Source organism: Primulina tabacum, chromosome 11, assembly GCF_025594145.1.
Source record: "Primulina tabacum isolate GXHZ01 chromosome 11, ASM2559414v2, whole genome shotgun sequence".
NCBI lineage: Eukaryota > Viridiplantae > Streptophyta > Magnoliopsida > Lamiales > Gesneriaceae > Primulina > Primulina tabacum.
Genome location: NC_134560.1, coordinates 38342867 through 38369196, shown reverse-complemented (window position 1 = coordinate 38369196; position 26330 = coordinate 38342867). Strand labels below are relative to the sequence as shown.

General features: G+C 36.6%; 1 protein-coding gene across 1 annotated transcript; it reads left to right on the top strand.

Annotated features, from left to right (window-relative positions):
- Nucleotides 1–2530: 2530 nt before the first annotated feature.
- LOC142519125 (TIP41-like protein) lies at nt 2531–6547 on the top strand. Its single transcript, XM_075622057.1, has 8 exons — nt 2531–2775; nt 3805–3990; nt 4790–4877; nt 5175–5288; nt 5393–5452; nt 5538–5579; nt 5825–5953; nt 6249–6547. Exons 1-8 carry the CDS (start codon nt 2636–2638, stop codon nt 6342–6344), a joined length of 855 nt encoding a protein of 284 aa, XP_075478172.1. The 5' UTR covers nt 2531–2635; the 3' UTR covers nt 6345–6547.
- The last annotated feature ends 19783 nt before the right edge of the window (nt 6548–26330 follow it).

The window sequence follows — 26330 nt, the reverse complement described above, 5'->3', positions numbered from 1 at the left end:
CGCTTGTTTGTCCATGTCATAAGCATTAATTTTTGCCTTTTATTTATGGATCATGATAAACGATACATGACAGGCTATATTATTGTATTTATGGCCTTGGTAAGAATATTTTATAGTCGTTTAGATCCGTGTATTTATGGCCTTGGTAAGAATATTTTATAGTCGTTTAGATCCGAACGTTAAAAATCATCTATAAAAGGCCAACTCGTAAGTTCACCGAAACAAGACACATACTTATGCTATATATCATCTATTGTTTCATTATTCTTGTTATACTTATTTGCATTTATCTCATTGTTTGAGTGAATTATTGTAATTAACAGAAAGAGTTTTCTGATAAGAAGCGTGTTTAAACTCTTATGTGGTTGATATTAAGAGTTTCAGTGGGGCAATGTTTAAGTACTACTGAATTGAGTGTTTACATAAGTTGTAAATATCGAAACCTTTTAACGGATACCTTATGAAAACAGAAGAAAGAGAGACGTATAAATGTTTTAGTTTTCGAACTTGTGTTTTACTTACTGCATTACTGATTTTGTATATATTCACAAAGCTAGTCTCGGTAGACTCATTTCGTATTGCACATCAATTGTTTGTTGAACTTTGACGATCAAGATCAGACTTATTTTGTAAACGTCAGTAGAGGGTCACCTAAACGGTAGAATTGAAAAAATTGTGAATTTTTAATCATCTCCCTTTAGAACACATCTGTCGATTTAAACAACAACAAATGTTCTTTTTTTTTTTCAAAAAAATTCCAAAAAAATTCCAATCCAAGTACACAATAATACAAATACTTAGTTTCTTTTGTGAAAGTTAATTAGATAAAGCATTTTCTTTACAAAAATAATTTAGAAAACTCTCTCAAAAACTCAACTTGAGTATTTTTTAACAAGTTTTGTTTGACTGCAACTTTATGTAATAATTATTGATCCTACGTCAATCAAATAATTAATTATTTAACTCGTATGAATCAAATAATTGAATATTAAATTACAACATTATCCCCAATATCTTTATTTATTTATATTTTTTAATTATTGTAAATGATAAAATTTTAATTTATGATCTTATTTTAAATTTAATCAACCAAATTAAATATATTATTATTTATTCAATATCCAATTCAAATATTTTAATATTCATAATCTATCTATATTATATATTAAGCGATATGACCTCATAAAAAACTTATTTGGTATGGCCAATTGCACCAAAGTAAAATTATTATTTTACCACTCACTAAAGTATAATTTCACAAATATAATATTACTCTTGTTTTATAATATAAATCAAATTAATTAAAATCCAAATAATTTTTTTAAAAAGTAAAAAACTTACATGAAAATGACACTAATATTACTTTTATCCAAACAATTTCATCAAGCCAACTAAACGGATCATTGAAGGATCCAATTAAGTCGGCCCTATTATAAAGTGAGTTATTTTTTAAAAAGTGATACAAACCCAAATTGTAAAATGGAACGTGGCCCAATATCTAAATGGGCCCAATGGTTCGACACAAATGTTAATTGGCTTAGTAGTTATTACTTAGTTTTTCATGAAATCACAAATAATTTGTCACAAATAAAATTATATTCTTCTATTGAAAAGTACGAAACATGATATTTCTCACGTTGTTAGATAATACATCATGGCATAATTTGGTACACATGATAGGATAAACATGTGATATATAATATAAGGATAAGTTAAGGATAAATAAGATGTATAATATTATATTTAATGTTTGGTATGATTTTAATAAAAATAATTAAATTTATATATTAGATTGTAATGACAAAATTAACCTTATCATAATAAATTTTATAATTTCAAAGTTGTTGCTTTGAGTTCATATTTTTTATCTGTTCATGCGCCGATAGTACTTGCATGATTTATTTATTTTTACCTAATTTTATATATTATATAATATGATAATTGAGCTCTTGATTTTGTGAGTCAAGTCAAATATCAATTTTTAAGGTTAATCGGATGATACTAATAATTTTATTGAGATTTATAAAAATTATTTATATAATTATCTCAAATTCATTTATATAATTATCATATTATATAATATATAAAAATAAATAAAAATATTTATTTGATTTTAATTTCTACCTACTAGCATAGATTTATAAAAATCATTTAAAATTGAGGGTAAATTAAGTCATTTGTAATGTATTTTATCATTAATTAAAATTATCACACCTAATAAAATGTACATTTTATCATTCTAAAAAATTATTTATCAAGGGCCCATGATATTATCATGAGCTTTTTAAAAAGTCACCAAACATGGGATAATGCTCTCTCTTATCACATATACCAAACTATGCTTAAACCTACTAACAGTGAGATAATTCATAGTAAGATAATTCCAAAAATTTAATGGAAAATATAAATAATTTTTTACTGATTAGATTTATTTATTTTTGAGTTGAGCTCGACTAAGTTCGATCAAAGCTCGAGCTCGAATTTGTTTAAGTCGAGCTAGAGCAGCTCGAACCCGTGATCGAGTTGTGTAGGCCCGGGTATCCGCGGGGTGGAATAGGAAGTCAAAATAGAGTTGGGAGTTAATCAAAGACACCAGGGTGTAGAGAAAACACTTTACTGAATTCAGTTGTCCGAGATGGAATGGCAAAGCGACGACAAGGAGCTTAAGGCCGCCGGCGCCGAGCTTCTCGGAGGAGGAATGGTCGGAATTCGCCTACGCGGCTGGGAGATCGAGTCCTGCAAGCGTTCGATTCTCAGCTCCTCACTGGTTCAACAGTACTAATTTTATTTCCCTCCCTTAGTGTTTGTGCATATGATTAATATGACTGATTTTGCAGTGTGGTTGTTAGTTTGTGTGATTAATTGCGTATATTGTATGTGCTTGGGACCATTTGTTTGGGAAAAAAAAAGAAGAATGTCTGCTGTTGCATCTTTAAGGATGAATTGGAACGTGATTTGTTGAGAGATAATTATTTGTATGCTATTAGAATCTTCAGAAAAAAGTGGGAAGATTAATGACGGAAATAAACGAAGGTGAGGAAATAATCTAGTCTTGTTATCTATCAGCTGATCAATGTCAATGCCAAGAGGACACGGTTTAACTTTAATGCCTCAAGGTGCTGTTTTTCTACAGAAAAATCATCTTGTTGCAGTTTCTCATCCATCTTTTCTCGGCTTGAAATAAATGTTAATAATTTAAGGATGTAATACACTTTATCTGGATGACATGGCGTAAACTTGAAAGGGATATCTGCATACGATGAGAAACAAAGAATAATTAGATAACGGGGTTTGAAAGAGTCATGGACAGTTGTTGGATGTCAGAATAAGAAGGAACATCTTTGAAAGAATTTTTTTCCCTCGTGATTCTACTATTTCCTGTGGATTGATATGCCTGCATACCGGATTTCAGTTATTCTAAATTCCTTTCATTCCTCTGCAACCCCCTTTGAAGTCTGTTAAGTGTTCCTTGTTCATAAGCAGCTGGAAAAATTGAACGTTTCATGCATACTTGTTTAATCAACTGTAACTGATATCATATATTTCCATGTTCGCCTGAGGACCGTAATTCTAAAACATTTGAAAGTTATTTAAAGTATCCCTTCATATAGTATTTTTTCCCCTTAAAGTGTTACTACATGAATTCGATGAAGCACTCTCTGATCCTCTGCATACAAATCATTGTATTCTTTTGTGGCTTACTAGAAGATGTTTTGTTTCTCAATGAGTTGAAAATAAATTGGTCGTTTAGCTATGCCTAGTATTCTGTCCAGCTTTGTAACCTGCGTATACGTATACCTGCAGGTGGGAAGAGAAGCTTCAAACATCCCACTTGCCAGAGATGGTTTTTGGGGAGAGTTTTTTGGTTCTTAAGCATGCAAATAGTGGAATTAAAATTTATTTTAATGCACTTGATGCTCTATGTGGATGGAAGCAGGAGGCATTACCTCCGGTTGAAGTTCCTGCAGCTGCTAAATGGAAATTTCGAAAGTATTATGTACTAGATATCTATCTTTTTTACTGATCTTTATTACTAATGTACAAATTGTTTAACACTACAACCTCAACAAACTCATATGATTTTATATTAGTTTCTGAGGTATGTGGAATTTGTACCAAAGTAATGCATGGCCGTTACATACAAGTTTCCTGAAGTATTATGGAGTGTGTTTGTTACCCTAGCCGCTTGTGGATGTTAAATTGATTTATGCTTACAATTCTTATGGTTGTAGGCATGTTATATGCACATATGCGCGACCATAAATTTTTAATGGATGTGTCTCACTGTTTTATTTTAGTTACTTTATTTTGTATGCATTCTTAGATGTCAGTTACCTATTCGTGGTTCGGTAAAAAATAATATTGTTTTCTCACAATGTTAATTTAAGATAGAAGATATGATTTCTCACATCGTAAATCAAATGCACCATTTCCTCCTCTAACTGCTGAGTCTTGTTCTAGAAAAGAAGCCTAGTTATGGGGACAAGTTTTCCATTTTACTTTTGATATTTTTAGTTCTCGATGTCAGTATTTCAGAGTTGATTGTGATGTTACGCCACCAAATCAAGATGTATGAAATTTATCAATACTAATATGATTCAACCTTGTGGCCTTTGGTGGTCCAATTCTCTTTCATATTCATTAACCTGGAGCTTTAGGAGTTATACAAAACCGTACTTTTTCATTCTTTGGGGGGAGTCATAATGTCCATAGTATTCCACGTCATTTCACACCTTCCCTACACGGCTACACCTTTTCTCTGATCCGTTTTTTATTTTTAATCTTGCAGCAAGCCTACCGATCAGGTGATACTGGACTATGATTATACCTTCACAACGCCATACCGCGGAAGCACTGCTATCGAAATGAATCTCGAGGTGTGTCTTCTTTCTGTGTTGCGTACAAGCTTAGTTTTTTTTTCTCCTCAAAGTAATGTGGATCGACTGTAGTAGTTGTTGACCTATAGGTTTGAGATAAAAGGATGATCATGTCCAGTGACTTTGTCTTTCCCACCCCTTAATCTGCTAGGACTTGACACATTTGAATTTATTGTCCTACTTTTGTTCTACTCTTGACAAAATGAAGGTTTCCACAAATCGTGTGTCAGATGCTTCAACTTTGTGTAATTACTGTTTCATTTGAGGTCCTAATGCATGGTTTTATTCGTTTACAAGACTGGGAGAAGAGCTTCAGAGGAAAACAACCGCAGCCTTCATTGGGAAGACTGCCAAGAGCAGATTGATATGGCTGCTTTGGCAGCTAAAGAGCCTATTCTTTTCTATGATGAGGTTTGTAATCTGTTGATTGGTGATTCATGAGGCTTTAAGGTACAATTCATTGGTATGAATGTCTTTACCTGGTTTACTTGTTTATGCCGTATTTAATATGACAGATTGTATTGTATGAAGATGAATTGGCTGATAATGGCATCTCTCTTTTGACAGTCAAAGTGGTAAATCTTAATTGTTTTGCTATATATTTTCTTTCTTTCTTGAATGGACCGAGGACACAAATTTCTCGTTCCGATGATTGTGCAGAGAGTCATGCCCAGTGGTTGGTTTCTCCTCTTGCGCTTCTGGGTTAGTCTTTTGAGAATTTTCTCTTTAAGATATTAACTTTGACAGTTGACATCACTGCTTCCAAATTTTGATCACGATTTCTGATATAAAAAGCCTACCAAAAGTTTATGCATACACTTGATGTTTCCTTATTTTAGCTTTGAATGTGACAGCGGAAGAGTGATTTTATTAATGCTAATAGTAATTTTACTCGTGTTACAAGTCTTCACTTACTATGGGTATTCCTTGTTTGATCTCTCTCACAGCTCAGAGTCGATGGAGTGCTTATGAGACTGAGAGACACTCGTATGCATTGCATTTTCAGGGAGAGTAACGAACCAATTGTTCTTCGAGAAAGCTGCTGGAGAGAAGCAACATTTCATGCCATGTCATCTGTATGTTTTGTTTATTATTTCATTTGTCAGATTATAATCTATCTTTTACCAAGTTGGCCTCTAAATTTGGATGTTCCATACTTCCCACTTGCTATCTTCATTTTTTCCATCTTTTTAGTTTGTGCAATTCTTTGTTATACTTGGGTTACATCCACTACATGCCTGTCACACATTCTATTATTAGACATCGAGTGCACACCATGACACCAACCTATTACATCTATGAACTCGTTTTCTTGTAAGATCGATTTCTGCACTCTATTGATATGCCTTATTTCTTTAATTAATTGTGCAGAAAGGATATCCCAAAGATTCTGCTGCATACAGTGATCCTGGTATCATCAGTGAACGGCTCCCAATTGTGAGGCGTGAAACACAAAAGCTCCAATAGCTGTATTTGTCTTCAAGATTATTCTAAAGGATGGTAGCAATTTGTTATATGGATGTTGTTATACTGTCACTTCCAGATCTTAAAGATTACGGACCTAACCGTCGTAATTGCTTGAGACTAGCAAATACACTAAACCAGATTAAGATTATGAATCATTTTCGATTAAATGGGTGAATGAGATTATTAGACTAAATTTAGATTGACTTTAACTAGTAATGGACTCTATCAAATCAAATTGGATGCTGGGAATAAATCAAATTCAAGCAAGATGACAAAGAACATAACGACGTCAGACTCAATTATGTAAGACATGTTTTAAATCGATCGGATATTCAAATTTTTGTGTAATTACGGTGAAATTTATTAAATTATTTATTAACCTATTTCGAAATTAATAAATTTGCTTTTATTTTACAGTCCTAAACTTATATGTTAATCTATTTGCCCATAAATTAACGAATCAAGAGGTATAATCATCGGACCAGATCACATTTATTTAACTCTTTTGTTCATTCAACAGTTTCATCCATCCAACCGTCTTATTCATCTAACCGTTCAGCTCTTGGAGTCGAATTTCACCAGTGACATGCCAAAAACACGAATAAGAAGTTGATTTTGTGTCAATAGTTAACTGTGAGAACATTAAGTTTGAGTTATTAATAATTCTAAGCGCTAACTTTAAATATATAGGATTTTGGAATATCTTTATAAATGAATGCGATAAATAATATCTCCAGTTTAAGAAATTCAATACAGTATAAAGAACTCCAGTGCATTAGAGCTATCCTCGAATACAAACGAATTTTGACGAAGGGGATCCTTTAACCGGAACAAAAGCATGAAAATAAGGTATTAACAAAGGTGCACTGGCTCCATAAGCTGCGATAATATTCATTTACATCGTGAATGTCGATAAATGTCTCAAGGCTAAGTATAGATGTATACAACACAAGTTCAGAATTACGAAAATGTAGTTCAATACGTATGGAATAGCAGAAAGAAGTCAATAACTGCTAAATGTTCCAAGGGAGCTGAAAAGTGAAATCATACAGTCTTATATGTCTCCTTTTCATTTTGTGCTCAAAAGGAAATCTATATGGCCATAGTTTTCGAGATAAAGCACATTCGGTTTCATTTCAATTCCCGGAGTGTGTGCTGGATGTGAGAGCCTGAAATTCCAGCAGTAGCACAGCAGTTGCAGCAGCAGCAGCAGCATCAACAACTAGCAGATTTCAGTAGAAGCTATCAATTCCAGCAGCAACTCATATTTCAGAAGATGATATTTTCCAGCAGACAAAATCAAGCAAACAAAATCCAGCAGCAGAAGAGTTCAGTAGCGAGATTCCAGCAGATAGCTACTGGTTCTGCTAAGGACTTGTAACTGAAGCATTTAACATGGAATAAAGGCTGTTAATGGCAGATTATGATCATTAATTGGAAGGCTAACAGTCAGATTTTGGGCCTATAAATAGCACCCTCAATATCTGAAATGGTTGTTACCAAAATCTTGAGTTATCACTTAAAATTATAAATAAGAGAGTGCATTTTTCGAAGCTGTAAAATCCAGTAGAAAGAGCAACCAGATTCCAGAAGACTGCAACCGAAATCCTTCAAGCAAAATACAGTAAGTGGGCTTATATATAAATATCTTGAAACCCGTTTGATGATTTCTGTTTTAAAGCAAATTATTTTCTTGATTTCTGATATCTGATTTTGAAGCACTGAAACTTAGTGAACTAATGGTAGGAATATATATTCTGAACATTACTGATTACTGATTACTGGCCTCACCCCTTAGAGGAGAGAACATATAGGGGACTGATATCAGTTTAGCCATGAAATTCACGAACGTGCTCAGTGCTTACTTGTAAAATTTCTGATTACTGAATACCGAATACTGATTTTCGATTACTGATTTCTGAATACTGATTTCTGTTCTGAAATAAAGAGTTTCTGTATATTATTCATATTACTGTTTCTGTTAAAAATGATTTTGAAAACTGGGAGTTATTCCCGCCCCCGCTTACTGAGTGACAATCATATCACTCACCCACCAAACCCATCTCAGATAAGAACGAGGAAGAGTTGTTAGAAGAAGAGGAGCAACTTCAATTTTGGGGCTGGTGATGAAGATCGTTGTTCGTAGTTCTAATTTATATTTTATATTCCGCTGCATCTGTTCAGACATCGTATTTTCTAGTTTTACATTTTCGCTGTAAAACATTTGTATCAGACAACGATTATTATGAATAAAAGACTGATTTCTGAATTTTGTACTTCCGAGGCTTGTTGTTTTCGAATGTAAATTTGAGAGCAACGCCGGTGTCAACTAACCCCCATCCCGGGGCGTGACATTGAAGTGGTATCAGAGCGAACCAGGTTTCATAATCTGGGGAGGAGGAACTAGAAATAATAAGTTCTGATAGACTTCTGAAAATAAGTTCTGAAAATTACTGAGATAGACTACTGAAAATAAGCTACTGTAATAGACTTCTGAAAATTAACTACTGTAATAAACTACTGAAAATATAGACTAACTACGTGCAGTTGGGAAAAATCTGTAAGGGAAACAAATCAGAATACAGTAGAACTCTGAGTGTTTCAGTAGCATGTTTGAAATAAGCAGCATGTCTGAAATGAGTAGGAAAAAAAAAACCAGTAGACCCCAAAACCAGTAGCCGAAACCAGAACCAGTAGATGGAAATCAGTAGATCTGAATGCAGAAGATTGAGTCAGTAGACTCGGAATGCAGCAGACTGGTTCTAACAGTGCTGGAAAGCAGCAGACAATGCTTGAAAAGCAGCAGACTGATTGCAGTAGCATCAGAATTGCAGTAGATAGTGTATTCCAGCAAGTGCATGCAGTAGACTTTGCAAATTGCATGAAAGTTGAGGTGTTTTTCGCGCAAACTTCAAACGGCCATAACTTTTGATCCAGGAGGAATTTTTACTATTAAAAGTATGCGTTGGAAAGCTCTCGACGAGGAGAACCTAAGCTAAAACAATTAATTGTTCTAGCACTGCCGACGTACCTCAAAATCCTTCGTTTAGATAGGTATATCATCATTTCCGTAAAATTTTTCAACTTTTCGAAACTTTGAGGAATTTTCATTTCCAAATGGCTTAGCATTTTTACACAAAACTTGGTACCATTCATGTTCTTGATGTGAAGGATTTTTAGTAAAATTTTTACACAATTCTCAGACCGAAAAATTTTGATCTATTTTCTTCCATTGAATGCATAGACAGTACTGATTTTGTTCATTTCAGTAATTGTCTATAACTCAACCTGTACTCTTGAGATCAATTCTGAACATTCACTCTCCTGTTTTGGATGAAGATTATGACTGATCAGTGTAGCTACATTAAGAGCTTAGAGAAGAAGAAGTACCTATAGATGTAGTGGAAAAAAAAGAACAGTGATAATGGAGAGATGATAAGGTAGAATAGATTGGTATTATCATACGAAAAGAAAGAAGTGTAATATTCTTTGGGAATGTATCAAGATAAGTTGAATCATATTGGGAATGTACCTATCTGATATAAGTTGACTTATATTTTTGGGAATTTACCTATCGAAGATAAGCTTCTGACTTAAGATGAATTGTCTGACTCGAGGATAATAAATTATTTATGAAAATATGAGATAAGGATTATATAAGCTTTGAAATTCAGATGTAGGAAAAATTTTGTGTCAATAATTAATGATATGTACATTAAAGTTGGGATGCTAAGTGAAGGACCTCCAATGAAACTTGTTTGTGTTAAAACATGCTGGACTCGTAGTCTTGATTAAGAAAAGATGCGAGCACAATACCCTTATCTCTTTGAAGATCATGTATAGCCAAGTTTCGAGGACGAAACTTTTCATAAAGAGGGAGGGATGTGAGAGCCTGAAATTCCAGCAGTAGCACAACAGTTGCAGCAGCAGCAGCTAGCAGATTTCAGTAGAAGCTATCAATTCCAGCAGCAACTCATATTTCAGAAGATGGTATTTTCCAGCAGACAAAATCCAGCAGCAGAAGAGTTCAGTAGCGAGATTCCAGCAGATAGCTACTGGTTCTGCTAAGGACTTGTAACTGAAGCATTTAACATGGAATAAAGGCTGTTAATGGCAGATTATGATCATTAATTGGAAGGCTAACAGTCAGATTTTGGGCCTATAAATAGCACCCTCAATATCTGAAATGGTTGTTACCAAAATCTTGAGTTATCACTTGAAATTATAAATAAGAGAGTGCATTTTTCGAAGCTGTAAAATCCAGTAGAAAGAGCAACCAGATTCCAGAAGACTGCAACCGAAATCCTTCAAGCAAAATACAGTAAGTGGGCTTATATATAAATATCTTGAAACCCGTTTGATGATTTCTGTTTTAAAGCAAATTATTTTCTTGATTTCTGATATCTGATTTTGAAGCACTGAAACTTAGTGAACTAATGGTAGGAATATATATTCTGAACATTACTGATTACTGGCCTCACCCCTTAGAGGAGAGAACATATAGGGGACTGATATCAGTTTAGCCATGAAATTCACGAACGTGCTCAGTGCTTACTTGTAAAATTTCTGATTACTGAATACTGAATACTGATTTTCGATTACTGATTTCTGAATACTGATTTCTGTTCTGAAATAAAGAGTTTCTGTATATTATTCATATTACTGTTTCTGTTAAAAATGATTTTGAAAACTGGGAGTTATTCCCGCCCCCGCTTACTGAGTGACAATTATATCACTCACCCACCAAACCCATCTCGGATAAGAACGAGGAAGAGTTGTTAGAAGAAGAGGAGCAACTTCAATTTTGGGGCTGGTGATGAAGATCGTTGTTCGTAGTTCTGATTTATATTTTATATTCCGCTGCATCTGTTCAGACATCGTATTTTCTAGTTTTACACTTCCGCTGTAAAACATTTGTATCAGACACGATTATTATGAATAAAAGACCGATTTCTGAATTTTGTACTTCTGAGGCTTGTTGTTTTCGAATGTAAATTTGAGAGCAACGCCGGTGTCAACCAACTCCCGTCCCGGGGCGTGACACTGGACATCGGCAACATCCGTCAATGCATCATTTCCCCCATAGCCAATAAAGATTGGCGACGAGTTGGGTATGGAGCTCAGATCAAATATTGGTCGCTTTAACCGGTTGTATTGCATCATATTTTCCAAATCCCATAGTCGTACGTTGCAAAAGTTCCTTTACGGATCACTGTCAAAAGAGTAGTTAACATTTCAGCTCATAATAACCAAAATATCATGTTCTCCCTAAGAACTTGTATTTTTCAATTTGATACGGGACTGCCACTGCTTGTTATAGTAATATTGAAACAAGAATCGAACCTTCATCCATTTTTTTTGGCTCCTTACAATAGGCGAAATCCAGGAAACTAGATATCAGGATACTAATAAATCCCAAAGCTATTGAAGCAACAATTCTTCCCTGAAAATTTCATGTAACAAGGCCTTTAAACCAAAAAGAACACATTAATTTCAAGAATCAAGATCCATTTGTGTTACATCTATAATATCGTTCAGCTTTTGATGGATGCCAAACGTAAGGAGAGATTACTCTTATTGTAAAATTGATGGATGCCAAACTTAAGGAGAGGTTAATCTTATTGTAAAAAATAACAGTTTTGTTCATCGAGTTTAACAAGTAAACAGCTATCAAGCATCATCAAACTCTCGGATAAACGGTGTAGGTACATGATTATCCTATCATCTATTGTATCTTCTATTCTTCTAAATTTTTTCACAGCACCACTAAAGCACTTACAACCACCACTTCACTCACTTCCCAGTCATCTCTTTTACTACAACAGCAACTTCAGCAACAGCTTTTGCAGATGTTCTTATTTTGTTGACGTTTTCCGGGTTAGGCTTTGTCCCCAAAACATTGCCCGCCCAGGTACATGCTTCAGCCAAGTCTTTTACAACAAGGGGCAAGCCATCAACCGCCTTTCCATCCCTATTTATTTTCTTTAGCGTCTCATCAGCAGGTGGCTTCCTTGTGGCTGCGCCTAATAATTAGCAACCAAGAGTCAAAAACACATGTTCCCCAGACAGGAATATCTTTGAGGAAGATGAATTTGGTTTCTTTATATTCTTCCAGTAGGTTGACAAAGCCATAGGAGTTGGATAGTTGAAGAGCTAGATTCTTAGCACTCTTGTCGCAAAAAGACGCACATTGTATGTCGAGTGTCGACTCCTCCTTCGAGACGGGGAGAGTCGACACCTCGATTGAATGTACTTTCACCAAATACCTAGTAGTATCTGTGAGAACCCAAATTTTTGGGCACGTAATTAATTAAATATAGACATGCATAATAATTTATTTTCGAGTTATAATAAATTCGAAAATATAAATAATACAGGAAAAGCGAAATCCAGTGCAAGATACACATTAAATTAAGGCTGAATATCCACATAATTGGAAGAAAATATTACATACAAGGCAACTTTTCTCAACAAGGAAGCATATCAATAATTATGGAAGGAGTATCTCAAAATTTATGGAATGAGCATCTCAAAATTTTGGAAAGAATATCGATCGAATTATGTTAATATTTTAACCTCACCCGTATAAATAGGAGTTCCCTCTCATTCAAAATCACACCATTACAAACACTCAAATTTTCAAAAACAGCTCTCCAAGTGCTGCAGAAATTTCGAAATTTTTTTTTCTCCAAAATTCTGCGGCATTTATCAAAATTATTTATGTTCGAAAAATCATTCCTCTTGTTCGGGTGCTCAGAATCAGATCTCCACTATTCAGAATATGCATTCATATATTTCGAATAACATATCAAAATTTCAGCCAAATCCAACGGTTTGTTTTTCATTTATAGTCTTCTCAAGAACACTGCTCAGATTCTATGCGAGAATAGCATACCTACGATTTTTCGTCCATAAGCAAGTCCAAAAGACTTCCAAACCCGATTTTTCTATTCTTCCAAATTTTTTCACAGCACCACTACAGCATTTACAGCCACCACTTCACTCACTTCTCATTCATCTCTTTTACTACAACAGCAACTTCAGCAACAACTTTTGCAGATGTTCTTATTTTGTTGACGGTTTTCGGGTCAGGCTTTGTCCCCAAAACATTGCCCGCCCAGGTACTTGCTTCAGCCAAGTCTTTTACAACAAGGGGCAAGCCATCAACCGCCTTTCCATCCCTATTTATTTTCTTTAGCGTCTCATCAGCAGGTGGCTTCCTTGTGGCTGCGCCTAATAATTAGCAACCAAGAGTCAAAAACACATGTTCCCCAGACAGGAATATCTTTGAGGAAGATGGATTTGGTTTCTTTATATTCTTCCAGTAGGTTGACAAAGCCACAGGAGTTGGATAGTTGAAGAGTTAGATTCTTAGCACTCTTGTCGCAAAAAGACGCATATTGTAGGTCAAGTGTCGACTCCTCCTTCGAGACGGGGAGAGTCGACACCTCGATTGAATGTACTTTCACCAAATACCTAGTATTATCTGTGAGAACCCAAATTTTTGGGCACGTAATTAATTAAATATAGACATGCATAATAATTTATTTTCGAGTTATAATAAATTCGAAAATATAAATAATACAGGAAAAGCGAAATCCAGTGCAAGATACACATTAAATTAAGGCTGAATATCCACATAATTGGAAGAAAATATTACATACAAGGCAACTTTTCTCAACAAGGAAGCATATCAATAATTATGGAAGGAGTATCTCAAAATTTATGGAATGAGCATCTCAAAATTTTGGAAAGAATATCGATCGAATTATGTTAATATTTTAACCTCACCCGTATAAATAGGAGTTCCCTCTCATTCAAAATCACACCATTCCAAACACTCAAATTTTCAAAAACAGCTCTCCAAGTGCTGTAGAAATTTCGAAATTTTTTTTTCTCCAAAATTCTGCGGCATTTATCAAAATTAGGTCTGTTCGAAAAATCATTCCTCTTGTTCGGGTGCCAAGAATCAGATCTCCACTATTCAGAATATGCATTCATATATTTCGAATAACATATCAAAATTTAAGACAAATCCAACGGTTAGTTTTTCGTTTATAGTCTTCTCAAGAACAATGCTCAGATTCAAAGCAGTATTAGTTTCTTGATCAGTTGGAATTGATGAAGACTTGTTTCTCTCCTGCATTTTCTCCATATCTTGGATCAGAGAGAGAGTAGGTTGCCTGTTCCAAGTTCTGCTGTGCAACGGACTCTCACATAAAAACTTGTTCCCAGCTTCCTTGAGCATTTTTTTGTCCCTATTACTTAAGATCAAGAAATGAACAAATTGCTACCATTCTTTAAAATAAGATTGAGGACATATACAGTTGTCGGAGCTTTTAATTAATGATAATGATAATCAATAGAGTGCAAAGATCGATCTTAGATGAAAAAGAGTTCATAGATGTCTCATAATAAGATGTGTAACAGGTAATTAGAGGATGGTAACCCAAATATATCTAAGAATTGCACAAAAAAATATCAAGAACAAGACTAAAACATGGACAAACACCACTACGGTACTGACAGCCACCACTCCAGTCACTCTCCAGCCAGTTCTTTCACCACAACAGCCATAATAGCAACAGATGTTGCAGCTGATTTTATTTTGTTGACTGTCTCCGGGGTTAGGTGGTTTTTCCAAAAGTTCACCTACCCAGTTACTTGTCTTGGACAACTCTTCTACAAGAAGAGCGCTACCCTCAACAGCCTTCGCAGCCCTATTTATCTTCCCAAGTGTCTCTGTAGAAGGCGGGTTCCTAGTGGCAGCGCCTACAAGGTAAGAACCAAGAGCCAAACCCGATCTCCACTTTTCATAATTTATTTGAGGTAATTATGAACTTACTATAAAAGTTTGAGTCCGATCCAACGGTTCAATACGGTTCAATAGGCGCAAGGAATTTTTCAAGACGACTGATTTTTCGAAATATGTGTTGCTGCGTTTTTGAAGTGCTCCACCACTACAACAATTACAGCCACAACTTCACTTACTTCCAGCCACAACAGCAATTTCAGCAACAACTTTTGCAGTTCTTATTTTTTGATGGTTTTCGGGTTGGGCGTTCTCCCCAAAACATTGTCCGCCCAGTTATTTGCTTCAGCCAAGTCTTCTATAACATGGGCCAAGCCCTCAACCGACTTCGCAGCCCTATTTATTTTCTTTAGCATCTCTCCAACAGGTGGCTTCCTTGTGGCCGTGCCTAATAAGTAGCAACCAAGAGCCAACACATATGTTCCTCATAAACTTTAAAACCTATCCTAACAAAGAAAAATGATGTGGGACGTCAAATTTTACTATTATAATTTATAATCCATGATTTGGTTTTTAAAAGAATGAAAATAAATTCATATTTTCAATTTTTTTACAATATTATATAAAGATTTTGTCTTGAAAATTTGTAACAAAAGAAATCTTTCTCTAATAATTTGTAAACTCATTTGAAAATTTTCATTTATTATATTAATTTTTTAAAGTGAATTTCAAATTTACATACGATTATTTTTTAAAATTAAGTGCAGGCACGAGCCTGGGCAGGGGGCCTGAAAAAATGATATCAGAATCGATCACCAGCAAGGAACGTCGGGAAATAAGTGTTATGTGGAGCAGAGTGCTACGTGCATGAGAGCTACCTTTTAACCTGCGGGCAATGTGCTACATGACGGGAGCCACCTCTTGAACCTGTAGGAACCACATCTAGATTTTCGGCGCTGGTGCATCGAGGAGTCAGGCCGCGACGAGGACGTCACATTCCGAAAGCGGGATGATTATGATACATTTTATCTTACATGGTAATAATAAAAGATTTAAAATGAGTTTATAATTAGCTACAATGGACTTTTTTAGAAACCTGAGTTAATCATTTTCGTAAAGCGAAAACGAATACGAATTAGTTGCGATAGGGGCCCATTGTGCAGTCATGCTGGCACTGGCCGGGGTTCGGGGCGTGACAATTGTAATTTCGTATTCAGTTATTTGCTCATTTGTTCTTCCAAATTATTCAAGTGTAATTCATCTATTCTTCAAAAAAATTTCACAGATAAAGCACCACTACAACAATTACAGCCACCACTTCACTCACTTCCCAGCCACAACAGCAATTTCAGCAACTGCTTTTGCAGTTGTTCTTATTTTTTTGACAGTTTCCGGGTTAGGCGTTGTCCCCAAAACATTGCCTGCCCACGTATTTGCTTCAACCAAGTCTTCTTCAACAAGGGCCAAGCCCCCTCGACCGCCTTCGCAGCCTTATTTATTTTCTTTAGCATCTCACCAGCAGGTGGCTTACTTGTGGCCGTGCCTAATAAGTAGCAACCAAGAGCCAACATACATGTTCCCCATCAACTTTAAAACATATCCTAACAAAGAAAAATGACGTGACACTTCTAATTTATCTATTATAATTTATAATCCATGATTTGGTGTTTAAAAAAGAATGAAAATAAATTAATATTTTTTTACATTTTTATATAAAGATTTTATCATGAAAATTTATAACAAAAGAAATATTTATCTAATATTTGTAACCTCATTTGAAAATTTTCATTTATTATCTTAATTTTTTTAAAGTGAATTTCAAATTTACATAAATCAAGTTCAGTAATGCAGGGACGGGCCCGGGCATGGGGCGTGTCAAAATGATATGAGAGCCGATCACCGGCCAGGAATGCCGAGAAATAATTGCTATGCGGGGAAAGTGCTACGTGCATAGGAGCCACCTCTTGAACTTGCGGGGAAAAGTGCTACAAGACGGGAGCCACCTCTTAAACCTGTAGGAGCTACTTCCAGATTCTTGGCGCTGGTGGATCGAGGAGTTAGGCCGCGACGAGGACGTAGCATTCTGATTTAGGGATTATTGTGATACTTTTTGTCTCACATGGTAAAAATTAAAGATTTAAAATGACTTTATAATGGACTACAATGGATTTCTTTAGAAACTTGGATTAATTATTTTCGTAAAACGATGACGAAAACGAAGTAGTTGCAATAGGAGCCCATTGTGCAGTCATGCTGGCACCGGCCCGGGCTCGGGGCGTGACAATTATAACTTTTATATTCACTTATTTGATCATCTATTCTTCCAAAATTTTTAATAGTGATTCATATATTCTTCAAAAATTTTTCACAGATAAAGCATCACTACAACAATTACAGCCACTACTTCACTTACTTCCCAGCCACAACCGCAACAGCTTTTGCAGTTGTTCTTATTTTTTGACGGTTTCCAGGTTAGGCGTTCTCCCCAAAACATTGTCCGTCCAGGTATTTGCTTCAGTCAAGTCTTCTACAACAAGGGCCAAGCCCTCAACCACCTTCGCAGCCCTATTTATTTTCTTTAGCATATCACCAGCAGGTGGCTTGCTTGTGGTCGTGCCTAATAAGTAGCAACCAAGAACAACACACATGTTCTCCATAAACTTTAAAACCTATCCTAACAAAGAAAAATGATGTGGGACTTAAAATTTTTCTATTATAATTTATAATCCATGATTTGGTATTTTAAAAGAATAAAAATAAAGTAATATTTTTAATTTGTTTATACATTTTTATATAAATATTTTATCATGAAAATTTGTAACAAAAGAAATCTTTATCTAATAATTTGTAACCTCATTTGAAAATTTTCATTTATTATCTTAATTTTTTTAAAGTGAATTTAAAATTTACTTATAATTATTTTTTAAAATTAAGTGCAATCATGCAGGCACGGGTCTGGGCACGGGGCGTGACAAAATGATATCAGAGCCGATCACCGGCAAGGAACGTCGGGAAATAAGTGTTATGCGGGGAAAGTGCTACGTGCATGAGAGCTACCTTTTAACCTACAGGCAATGTGTTACATGACGGGAGTCACCTCTTGAACATGTAGGAGCCACCTCTAGATTTTTGGCGTTGGTGGATCGAGGAGTCAGCCGCGACGAGGACGTCACGTTCTGAAAGCGGAATGATTGTGATACCTTTTGTCCTACATGGTAAAAATAAAAGATTTAAAAGGAATTTATAATTAGCTACAATGGACTTCTTTAGAAACTTGAGTTAATCATTTTCGTAAAGCGAAAACGAATACGAAGTAGTTTCGATAGGGGCCCATTGTGCAGTAATGCAGGCATCGGTCCGGGCTCGGGGCATGACAATTGTAACTTTTATATCCAATTATTTGATCATCCAATCTTCCAAATTATTCAATAGTGTAATTCATCTATTCTTCAAAACTTTTACACAGATAAAGCACCACTACAACAATTACATCCACCACTTCACTCACTTCCCAGCCACAACAGCAATTTCAGCAACAACTTTTGAAAAAATCATTTAATTGTAAGACAACTATGAACTCTTTTTCATCTAAGATCGATCTTTGCACTATATTGATTATCATTAATTAAAAGCTCCGACAGCTGTATATGTCCTCAAGCTTATTTTAAAGAATGGTAGCAATTTATTCATTTCTTGATCTTAAGTAATAGGGACAAAAAATGCTCAAGAGAGCTGGGAAGAGTTTTTATGCGACAGTCCGTTGCACAACAGAACTTGGAATAGGCAACCTACTCTCTCTCAGATCCAAGATATGGAGACCATGCAGGAGGGAAACAAGTCTTCATCCCTCAACCGTCTTTGCAGCCCTATTTATTTTCTTTAGCATCTCACCGGCAGGTGGCTTCCCTGTGGCCGTGCTTAATAAGTAGCAATCAAGAACCAACACGCATGTTTCCCATAAACTTTAATCCTAACCTAACAAAGAAAAATGATGTGGGACTTCAAATTTTTCTATTATAATTTATAATCCATGATTTGGTGTTTTAAAAGAATAAAAATAAATTAATTTCTAATTTTTTTTACATTTTTATATAAAGATTTTATCATGAAAATTTGTAACAAAAGAAATCTTTCTCCAATAATTTGTAACCTCATTTGAAAATTTTCATCTATTATCTTAATTTTTTTAAGTGAACTTCAAATTTACATGCGATTATTTTTTAAAATTAACTGCAGTCATGCAGACACGAGCCCGGGTACGGGGCGTGACAAAATGATATCAGAGCCGATCATTGGCAAGGAACGCCGGAAAATAAGTGTTATGCGGGGCAAAGTGCTACGTGCATGAGAGCTACCTCTTAAACCTGCGGGCAATGTGCTACATGACGGGAGCCACCTGTTGAACCTGTAGATGCCACCTCTAGATAGCGTTGGAGGATTGAGAGTCAGGCTGCTACGAGGACGTTGCGTTCTGAAAGAGGGATGATTGTGATACCTCTTGTCCCACATGATAAAAATTAAATATTTAAAATGAGTTTATAATGAGCTACAATGTATTTCTTTAGAAACTTAGGTTAATCATTTTTGTAAAACGAGGATGAATACAAAGTAGTTGTAATATGAGCCAATTGTCCAACCATCCAAGCACGGGCCTGGGCTCGGGGCGTGACAGAATGGTATCTGAGATGGTCACCGGCAAGGAACACCGGGAAATAAGTGCTATGCGGGGCAAAGTGCCACGTGCATAGGAGCCTCCTCTTGAACTTGCGGGGAAATGTGCTACATGGCGGGAGCCACCTCTTGAACCTTTAGGGTCCACTTCTAGATTCTCGGCGCTGGTGGATCGAGCAATCAGGCCGCGACGAGGACGTCGCATTCTGACGGATGGGTGATTGTGATACTTCTTGTCTCACATGCTAAAAATTAAAGATTTAAAATGACTTTGTAATAGACTACAAAATGGACTTCTTTAGAAATTTTGGTTAATCATTTTCATAAAACGATGACGAAAACGAAGTAGTTGCGATAGGAGCCTATTGTGCAGTCATGCAGGCACGGGCCCGGGCTCGGGGTGTGACGACGTGGTATCCGAGCCGGTCACCGGCAAGGAACACCGAGAAATAGTGTTATGCGGGGAGAAGTGCTACGTGCATGGGAGCCATCTCTTGAACTTTTGAGGAAAATTGCTAAATGACGGGAGCAACCTCTAGATTTTCGGCGCTGATGGATAGAGGAGTCAGGCCGCGACGAGGACGTCACGTTCTAAAGGCGGGATGATTGTGATACATTTTGTCCTACATGGTAAAAATAAAAGATTTAAAATGAGTTTATAATTAGCTACAATGGACTTCTTTAGAAACTTGAGTTAATCATTTTTGTAAAGAGAAAACGAATATGAAGTAGTTGCGATAGGGGCCTATTGTGCAATCATGCTGGCACCGGCCTGGGCTCGGGGCGTGACAGTTGTAACTTTTATATTCAATCATTTGATCATCTATTTTTCCAAATTATGCAATAGTGTAATTCATCTGTTTTTCAAATTTTTTTCACAGATAAAGCGCCACTACAACAATTACAACCACCACTTCACTCACTTCCCAGCCACAACAGCAATTTCAGCAACAACTTTTGCAGTTGTTCTTATTTTTTTGATTGTTTCCGGGTTAGGCATTGTCCCCAAAACATTGCCCGCCCAGGTATTTGCTTCAGCCAAGTCTTCTACAACAAGGGCCAAGCTCTTAACCGTCTTTGCAGCCCTATTTATTTTCTTTAGCATCTCACCCGCAGGTGGCTTCCTTGTGGCCGTGTCTAATAAGTAGCAACCAAGAGCCAATACACATGTTTCCCATAAACTTTAATCCTATTGTAACAAAGAAAAATGATGTGGGAATTCAAATTTTTCTATTGTAATTTATAATCCATGATTTGGTGCTTTAAAAGAATAAAAATAAATTAATATTTTTAATTTTTTTTACATTTTTATATAAATATTTTATCATGAAAATTTATAACAAAAGAAATCTTTCTCTAATAATTTGTAACCTCATTTGAAAATTTTCATTTATTATCTTAATTTTTTTAAAGTGAATTTCAAATTTACATACGATTATTTTTTAAAATTAAGTGCAGGGCCCGGGCACGGGGCGTGACAAAATGATATCAGAGCCGATCACGGGCAAGGAACGCCGTGAAATAAGTGTTATTTGGGGCAAAGTGCTACGTGCATGAGAGCTACCTCTTAAACATGCGGGCAATGTGCTACATGACAGGAGCCACCTGTTGAACCTGTAGGAGTCACCTCTAGATTCTCGACGTTTGTGGATCGAGGATTCAGGCTGCTACGAGGACGTTGCGTTCTGAAGGAAAGATGATTGTGATACCTCTGGTCCCACATGATAAAAATTAAATATTTAAAATGAGTTTATAATGAGCTACAATGTACTTCTTTAGAAACTTGAGTTAATCATTTTCGTAAAACGAGGATGAATACGAAGTGGTTGCAATATGAGCCAATTGTCCAATCATGCAAGCACAGGCCTGGGCTCGGGGCGTGACAGAATGGTATCCGAGAGGGTCACCGGCAAGGAACACCGGGAAATAAGTGCTATGCGGGGAAAAGTGATACGTGCATAGGAGCCACCTCTTGAACTTGCGGGAAAATGTGCTACATGACGGGAGCCACCTCTTGAACCTTTAGGAGTCACCTCTAGATTCTCGGCGCTGGTGGATCGAGCAATCAGGCCGCGACAAGGACGTCGCATTATGACGGAGGGATGATTGTGATACTTTTTGTCTCACATAGTAAAAAGTAAAGATTTAAAATGACTTTATAATAGACTGCAAAATGGACTTCTTTAGAAACTTGGGTTAATCATTTTCGTAAAACGATGACGAAAACGAAGTAGTTGCAATAAGAGCCTATTGTGCAGTCATGCAGGCACGGGCCCGGGCTCGGGTGTGACAACGTGGTATCCGAGCCGGTCACCGGCAAGGAACACCGAGAAATATTGTTATGTGGGGAGAAGTGCTACGTGCATGGGAGCCATCTCTTGAACCTTTGGGGAAAATTGCTAAATGACGGGAGCCACCTCTTGAACCTGTAGGAGCCACCTCTAGATTTTCGACGCTGGTGGATCGAAGAGTCAGGCCGTGACGAGGACGTCATGTTCTGAAGGCGGGATGATTGTGATAATACCAGATTCTGTGATAATACATAAGTCGGACCAATTAGCCCATCTTGGATTGCATCTCGCATGAAATGACAGTCAACTTCAATGTGTTTCATGTGTGGGTGAAATACCAAATCTGCGCTATATGCAATGCAGACTGACTATCACAAAAAAGAGGAATCGTCTTTGGATGATGAACTCCCAAACTCAACAGTATACCTTTCAACCATTTTAGTTCACAAGTAATAGAAGCCATAGAAACGGTATTCGGCCTTAGCAGAAGATCGAGCTACAATATGTCTCCAATATGTTGTTTCTTGGTTTTCCATGAAATCGAGGAATGGACCAAAAACACAAACCAGCCAGTGAGAGATCGCCTGTTAAGAGGGCAGATTGCCCAATCTGAGTCACACCAACCTGTCAAAGAAAACTCACTGTCTGATTGTAATAGAATACCTTGACCCAGAGATTTCTTTAAATAGGAAACAACCTGTAATGCAGCATCCCAATGTTCCTGTCTTGGTTCCTTCATGAATTGAGACAAGACATGAATAGAATATGCTAAGTTAAGGCGAGTAACCACCAAATAAATAAGACGCCCAAGCAGACATCTATAGGGATCGGGATCCGAGAGATACAACCCAGTTGTATGCGCCAACTGATGATTCTCTTCAATTGTGAATAAAGCTGGCTTTGAGCCCAACAATCCAGCTTCTGAAATATTATCAAGGGCATATTTCCTTTGACATAAAAACAACCCTGATGATTTTCTAGCCACCTCAATTCCAAGAAAATATTTAAGTACACCTAGATCCTTCATACAAAACATTTGCTCAAATATGCTTTAAAACAGGTCACCGTAGCAGAATCATTGCCAGAAATTACCAAATCATCAACATACACTAGTACATTAATCTGTACAAGGCCTTTAGTGTAAGTAAATAAGAAATAATCAGAGTAGGATTGAACAAAACCATACCCCTTTAAAGCTGTCACGAGATTTGCAAACCAACATCGGGACGCCTGTCGCAAGCCATACAACGACTTACGCAAACGACAGACCAAATTTGAATCCGTAGAATTTAAAACTCGGAGGGAGTTTCATATACACTTCTTCATCTAAGTCGCAATGAAGAAAGGCATTATGAACATCCATCTGATGCAACTCCCAATTCTTTGATGCTGTAACGGCCAGGAAAGTTCGAACTGTCGCCATTTTTGCTACAAGAGCAAATTTCTCAGTATAATCAATTCCTTCGACTTAATGATTACCAAAGACAACTAATCTGACCTTGAATCTCTCAATGCTACCATCGGAGTTGTATTTGATTTTGTACACCCATTTACTGCCTGGAGCTTTCTTGCAAGGAGGTAATTTTTCCATAGGCCAAGTGCCATTATCCCCAAGTGCACGGATTTATTTTTGTATAGCGGTACACCACCCGACATCTTTTACAGCCTCCGTAAAGGATCGTGGCTCAGCACCTGTAGTTACAGCTACAAGGAAATTTTGGTGTTTCGCCATAAATTTGTCACAATTAGCATAATATGCTATAGAAAACGGCGTACCTGAGGGAGTGTGATATTGCGGATTAGGTGGAGCAAGGGATGGACTTTTCATGATAACCATATGTGTCATGAAATCTCGTAATTTTACCAATGGGAGTTTCTCCCGAAACCCGCGGCCCAAGTATTTCTCCCCCGAGCCTACTGGAGCTCCATCAGCCCCTGCGTCGTCCGTGGAGGAAGTTGCTACATGTGGAATGCCATTTAGACGTGGCTCGGGGGAGGAATACTCGTGGAGGAAGTTGCTACATGTGGAACGCCGTTTAGACGTGGCTCGGACATTGAGGGTGGTGTCTCATTAGGACGAGACGTGTTGCTAGTTGGGGTTGAGACCATTTGAGGAGCAATTATTGCATCTTCATATGGTCGTCCATATCATCAATAAACGCTTCAGTAGAAGGGACAACACTATCAAGAACATGAGCAAGATTTGTGATGTCCAAATTCGAAAAAGGGAAGACATTTTCATAGAACTTCACATCCCTTGACACGAAGAATTCTTTTTTCTCAGGATCAAATAAACTTCATCCTTTCTTACCAAACGAATATCCCACAAAAACACATTTATGACTTCGACTAGCAAACTTGTCACCTTTAACTCGTTGATCATGCAAAAGCTAAACAACCAACAATGCGTAAGTCGCTCAAAGAAGGAGCAAGACCAAATAGAATTGCATAAGGAGTCTTGTTGAGGAGAACACTTGACGGAGTCCAATTTATTATGTGGGCAGCAGCCAAAAAACATTCCTCCCAAAAAAATATGGGCAAGCCTCCTTGAAATCTCAATGCACAAGCAACGTTCAAAATATGTTTATGTTTCCTTTCAACTCTTCCATTTTGTTGAGGGGTACCCACACAAGAAGTTTGAAATAGAATTCCATTTGTCACAAAATAATCTTTCATACAGTTAAATTATGTTCCATTGTCAATACGTACAACTTTTAACTTATGAGAGAATTGGAGTCAATCATTGCAATAAAGGACAAAAACATCTGAAAAAATTTTATTTTATCAATTAATAAATAAACCCACATAGCACGAGAATAATCATCCACCAAAGTTAAGAATTAACTTGGACCACAAGAAGAAACTTCAGCATAAGGACCACATAAATCACAATGTATTAACTCAAAAATCCAAGTTGATTTATTTTCACTTAAAGGAAAACTAGTTCTAGGATGTTTAGCACGATGACAAATTGCACATCCAGTATCCAAATGACCCCTAGAATTATGTAAAAAAGGAAGCAACTTCACTACTCTCTCGGAAGGATGACTCAATGATGATGCAATAGCTCCAATGACTTCGAACTAGCAAACGAAACCGTTTGCACTTTTAATCCATGACATAGGTAGTAAAGTTCATCCCGTCTCTCACCCGTGCCAATCACCTCCCTCGAACATTGGTCCTGTATAGCACACAAGTTAGAACTAAATTGGACAAAACAATTTAGATCATCATTCAATTGTGATATTGAAATTAGATTGCAGTGTGATTTAGGAACAAAAAGAACATTTTGTAGCACTATGGTGTTCGTTAGTCTCACTACACCCTCCTTAGTAGCAGCCACCGTTTGACCATCCGGAAGACCCACGGGACATGGAGAAATCACTTTAATATTCAATAAACAAAATTCATTACATGTAACATGATGCGAGCATCTGATATCAATTATCCAATCATCCAACCCCAAGTTACCATGCAACTTGTTAGAATATGTATAAGAAGAACAAAATGCGGCTCATAATGTCGCCCATTGGTTTGCAGTAAAGCTCTGAAGAGGTTGTGAACAGGAGCAGTACTCAACGTTGTAGGAGGTGCACTGTGATTAACGTCGAGTGTAGCGGCATTAGCACATACTCCGTGACGACCACGACCTGTTGAAATCTTTGGTGATGGAGCTGTGGGTTTACCCTTCAAATTACCTTTTCCCTCAAGATTAGAACCATATTTTTCAAATTAACAATTTGGATGACCATGTATGTCAAAGCAGATAACAATATCATGACCTGATTTGTGACAGTGAGAGCAAATCAAGGCCGACTTCTCCATTCTATCAAGACGTGGTTTGGATCTAGTCTCCATACGCACAGTAAAAATAACGACATCGGGTTTGTCTTCAGTGATGCGTGTGATACCCCGAACCCGCTCATCTTGAGCAATTTGTTGGAATGCCCAATTCAACGTAGGGAGAGGATTTTGCGACATTAGAGTCAACCGCAATTGGGCATAGTAATCGGGACACAAACCGAGAAAAAATTGGTGTAAATTATCATCGGCACGCCACTTTTCTTGTTGTTTACCAACCTGACAAGTACATTTACCACACTTGCAAGAAATTAAAGGCTCGTGTTTTTCGAGTTCATCCCATAAAACATTCAACTTACTGAAATAAACAACAACGGGCATGAGTTGTGTTTGCTCACAGCAATTAATATCTCCCTTAAGTTGGTCAATACGCGGAACATTCACAATCGAGAATCGTTCATGCAAGTCATC

Excerpts from the sequence above, each read along its gene's own strand:
- LOC142519125 (XM_075622057.1), top strand. The coding sequence starts at position 2,636 with ATGGAATGGCAAAGCGACGACAAGGAGCTTAAGGCCGCCGGCGCCGAG. Across the intron at positions 3,991-4,789 it reads GCTAAATGGAAATTTCGAAA|CAAGCCTACCGATCAGGTGA; the intron begins GTATTATGTACT and ends TTAATCTTGCAG. Across the intron at positions 5,289-5,392 it reads CTATTCTTTTCTATGATGAG|ATTGTATTGTATGAAGATGA; the intron begins GTTTGTAATCTG and ends TTAATATGACAG.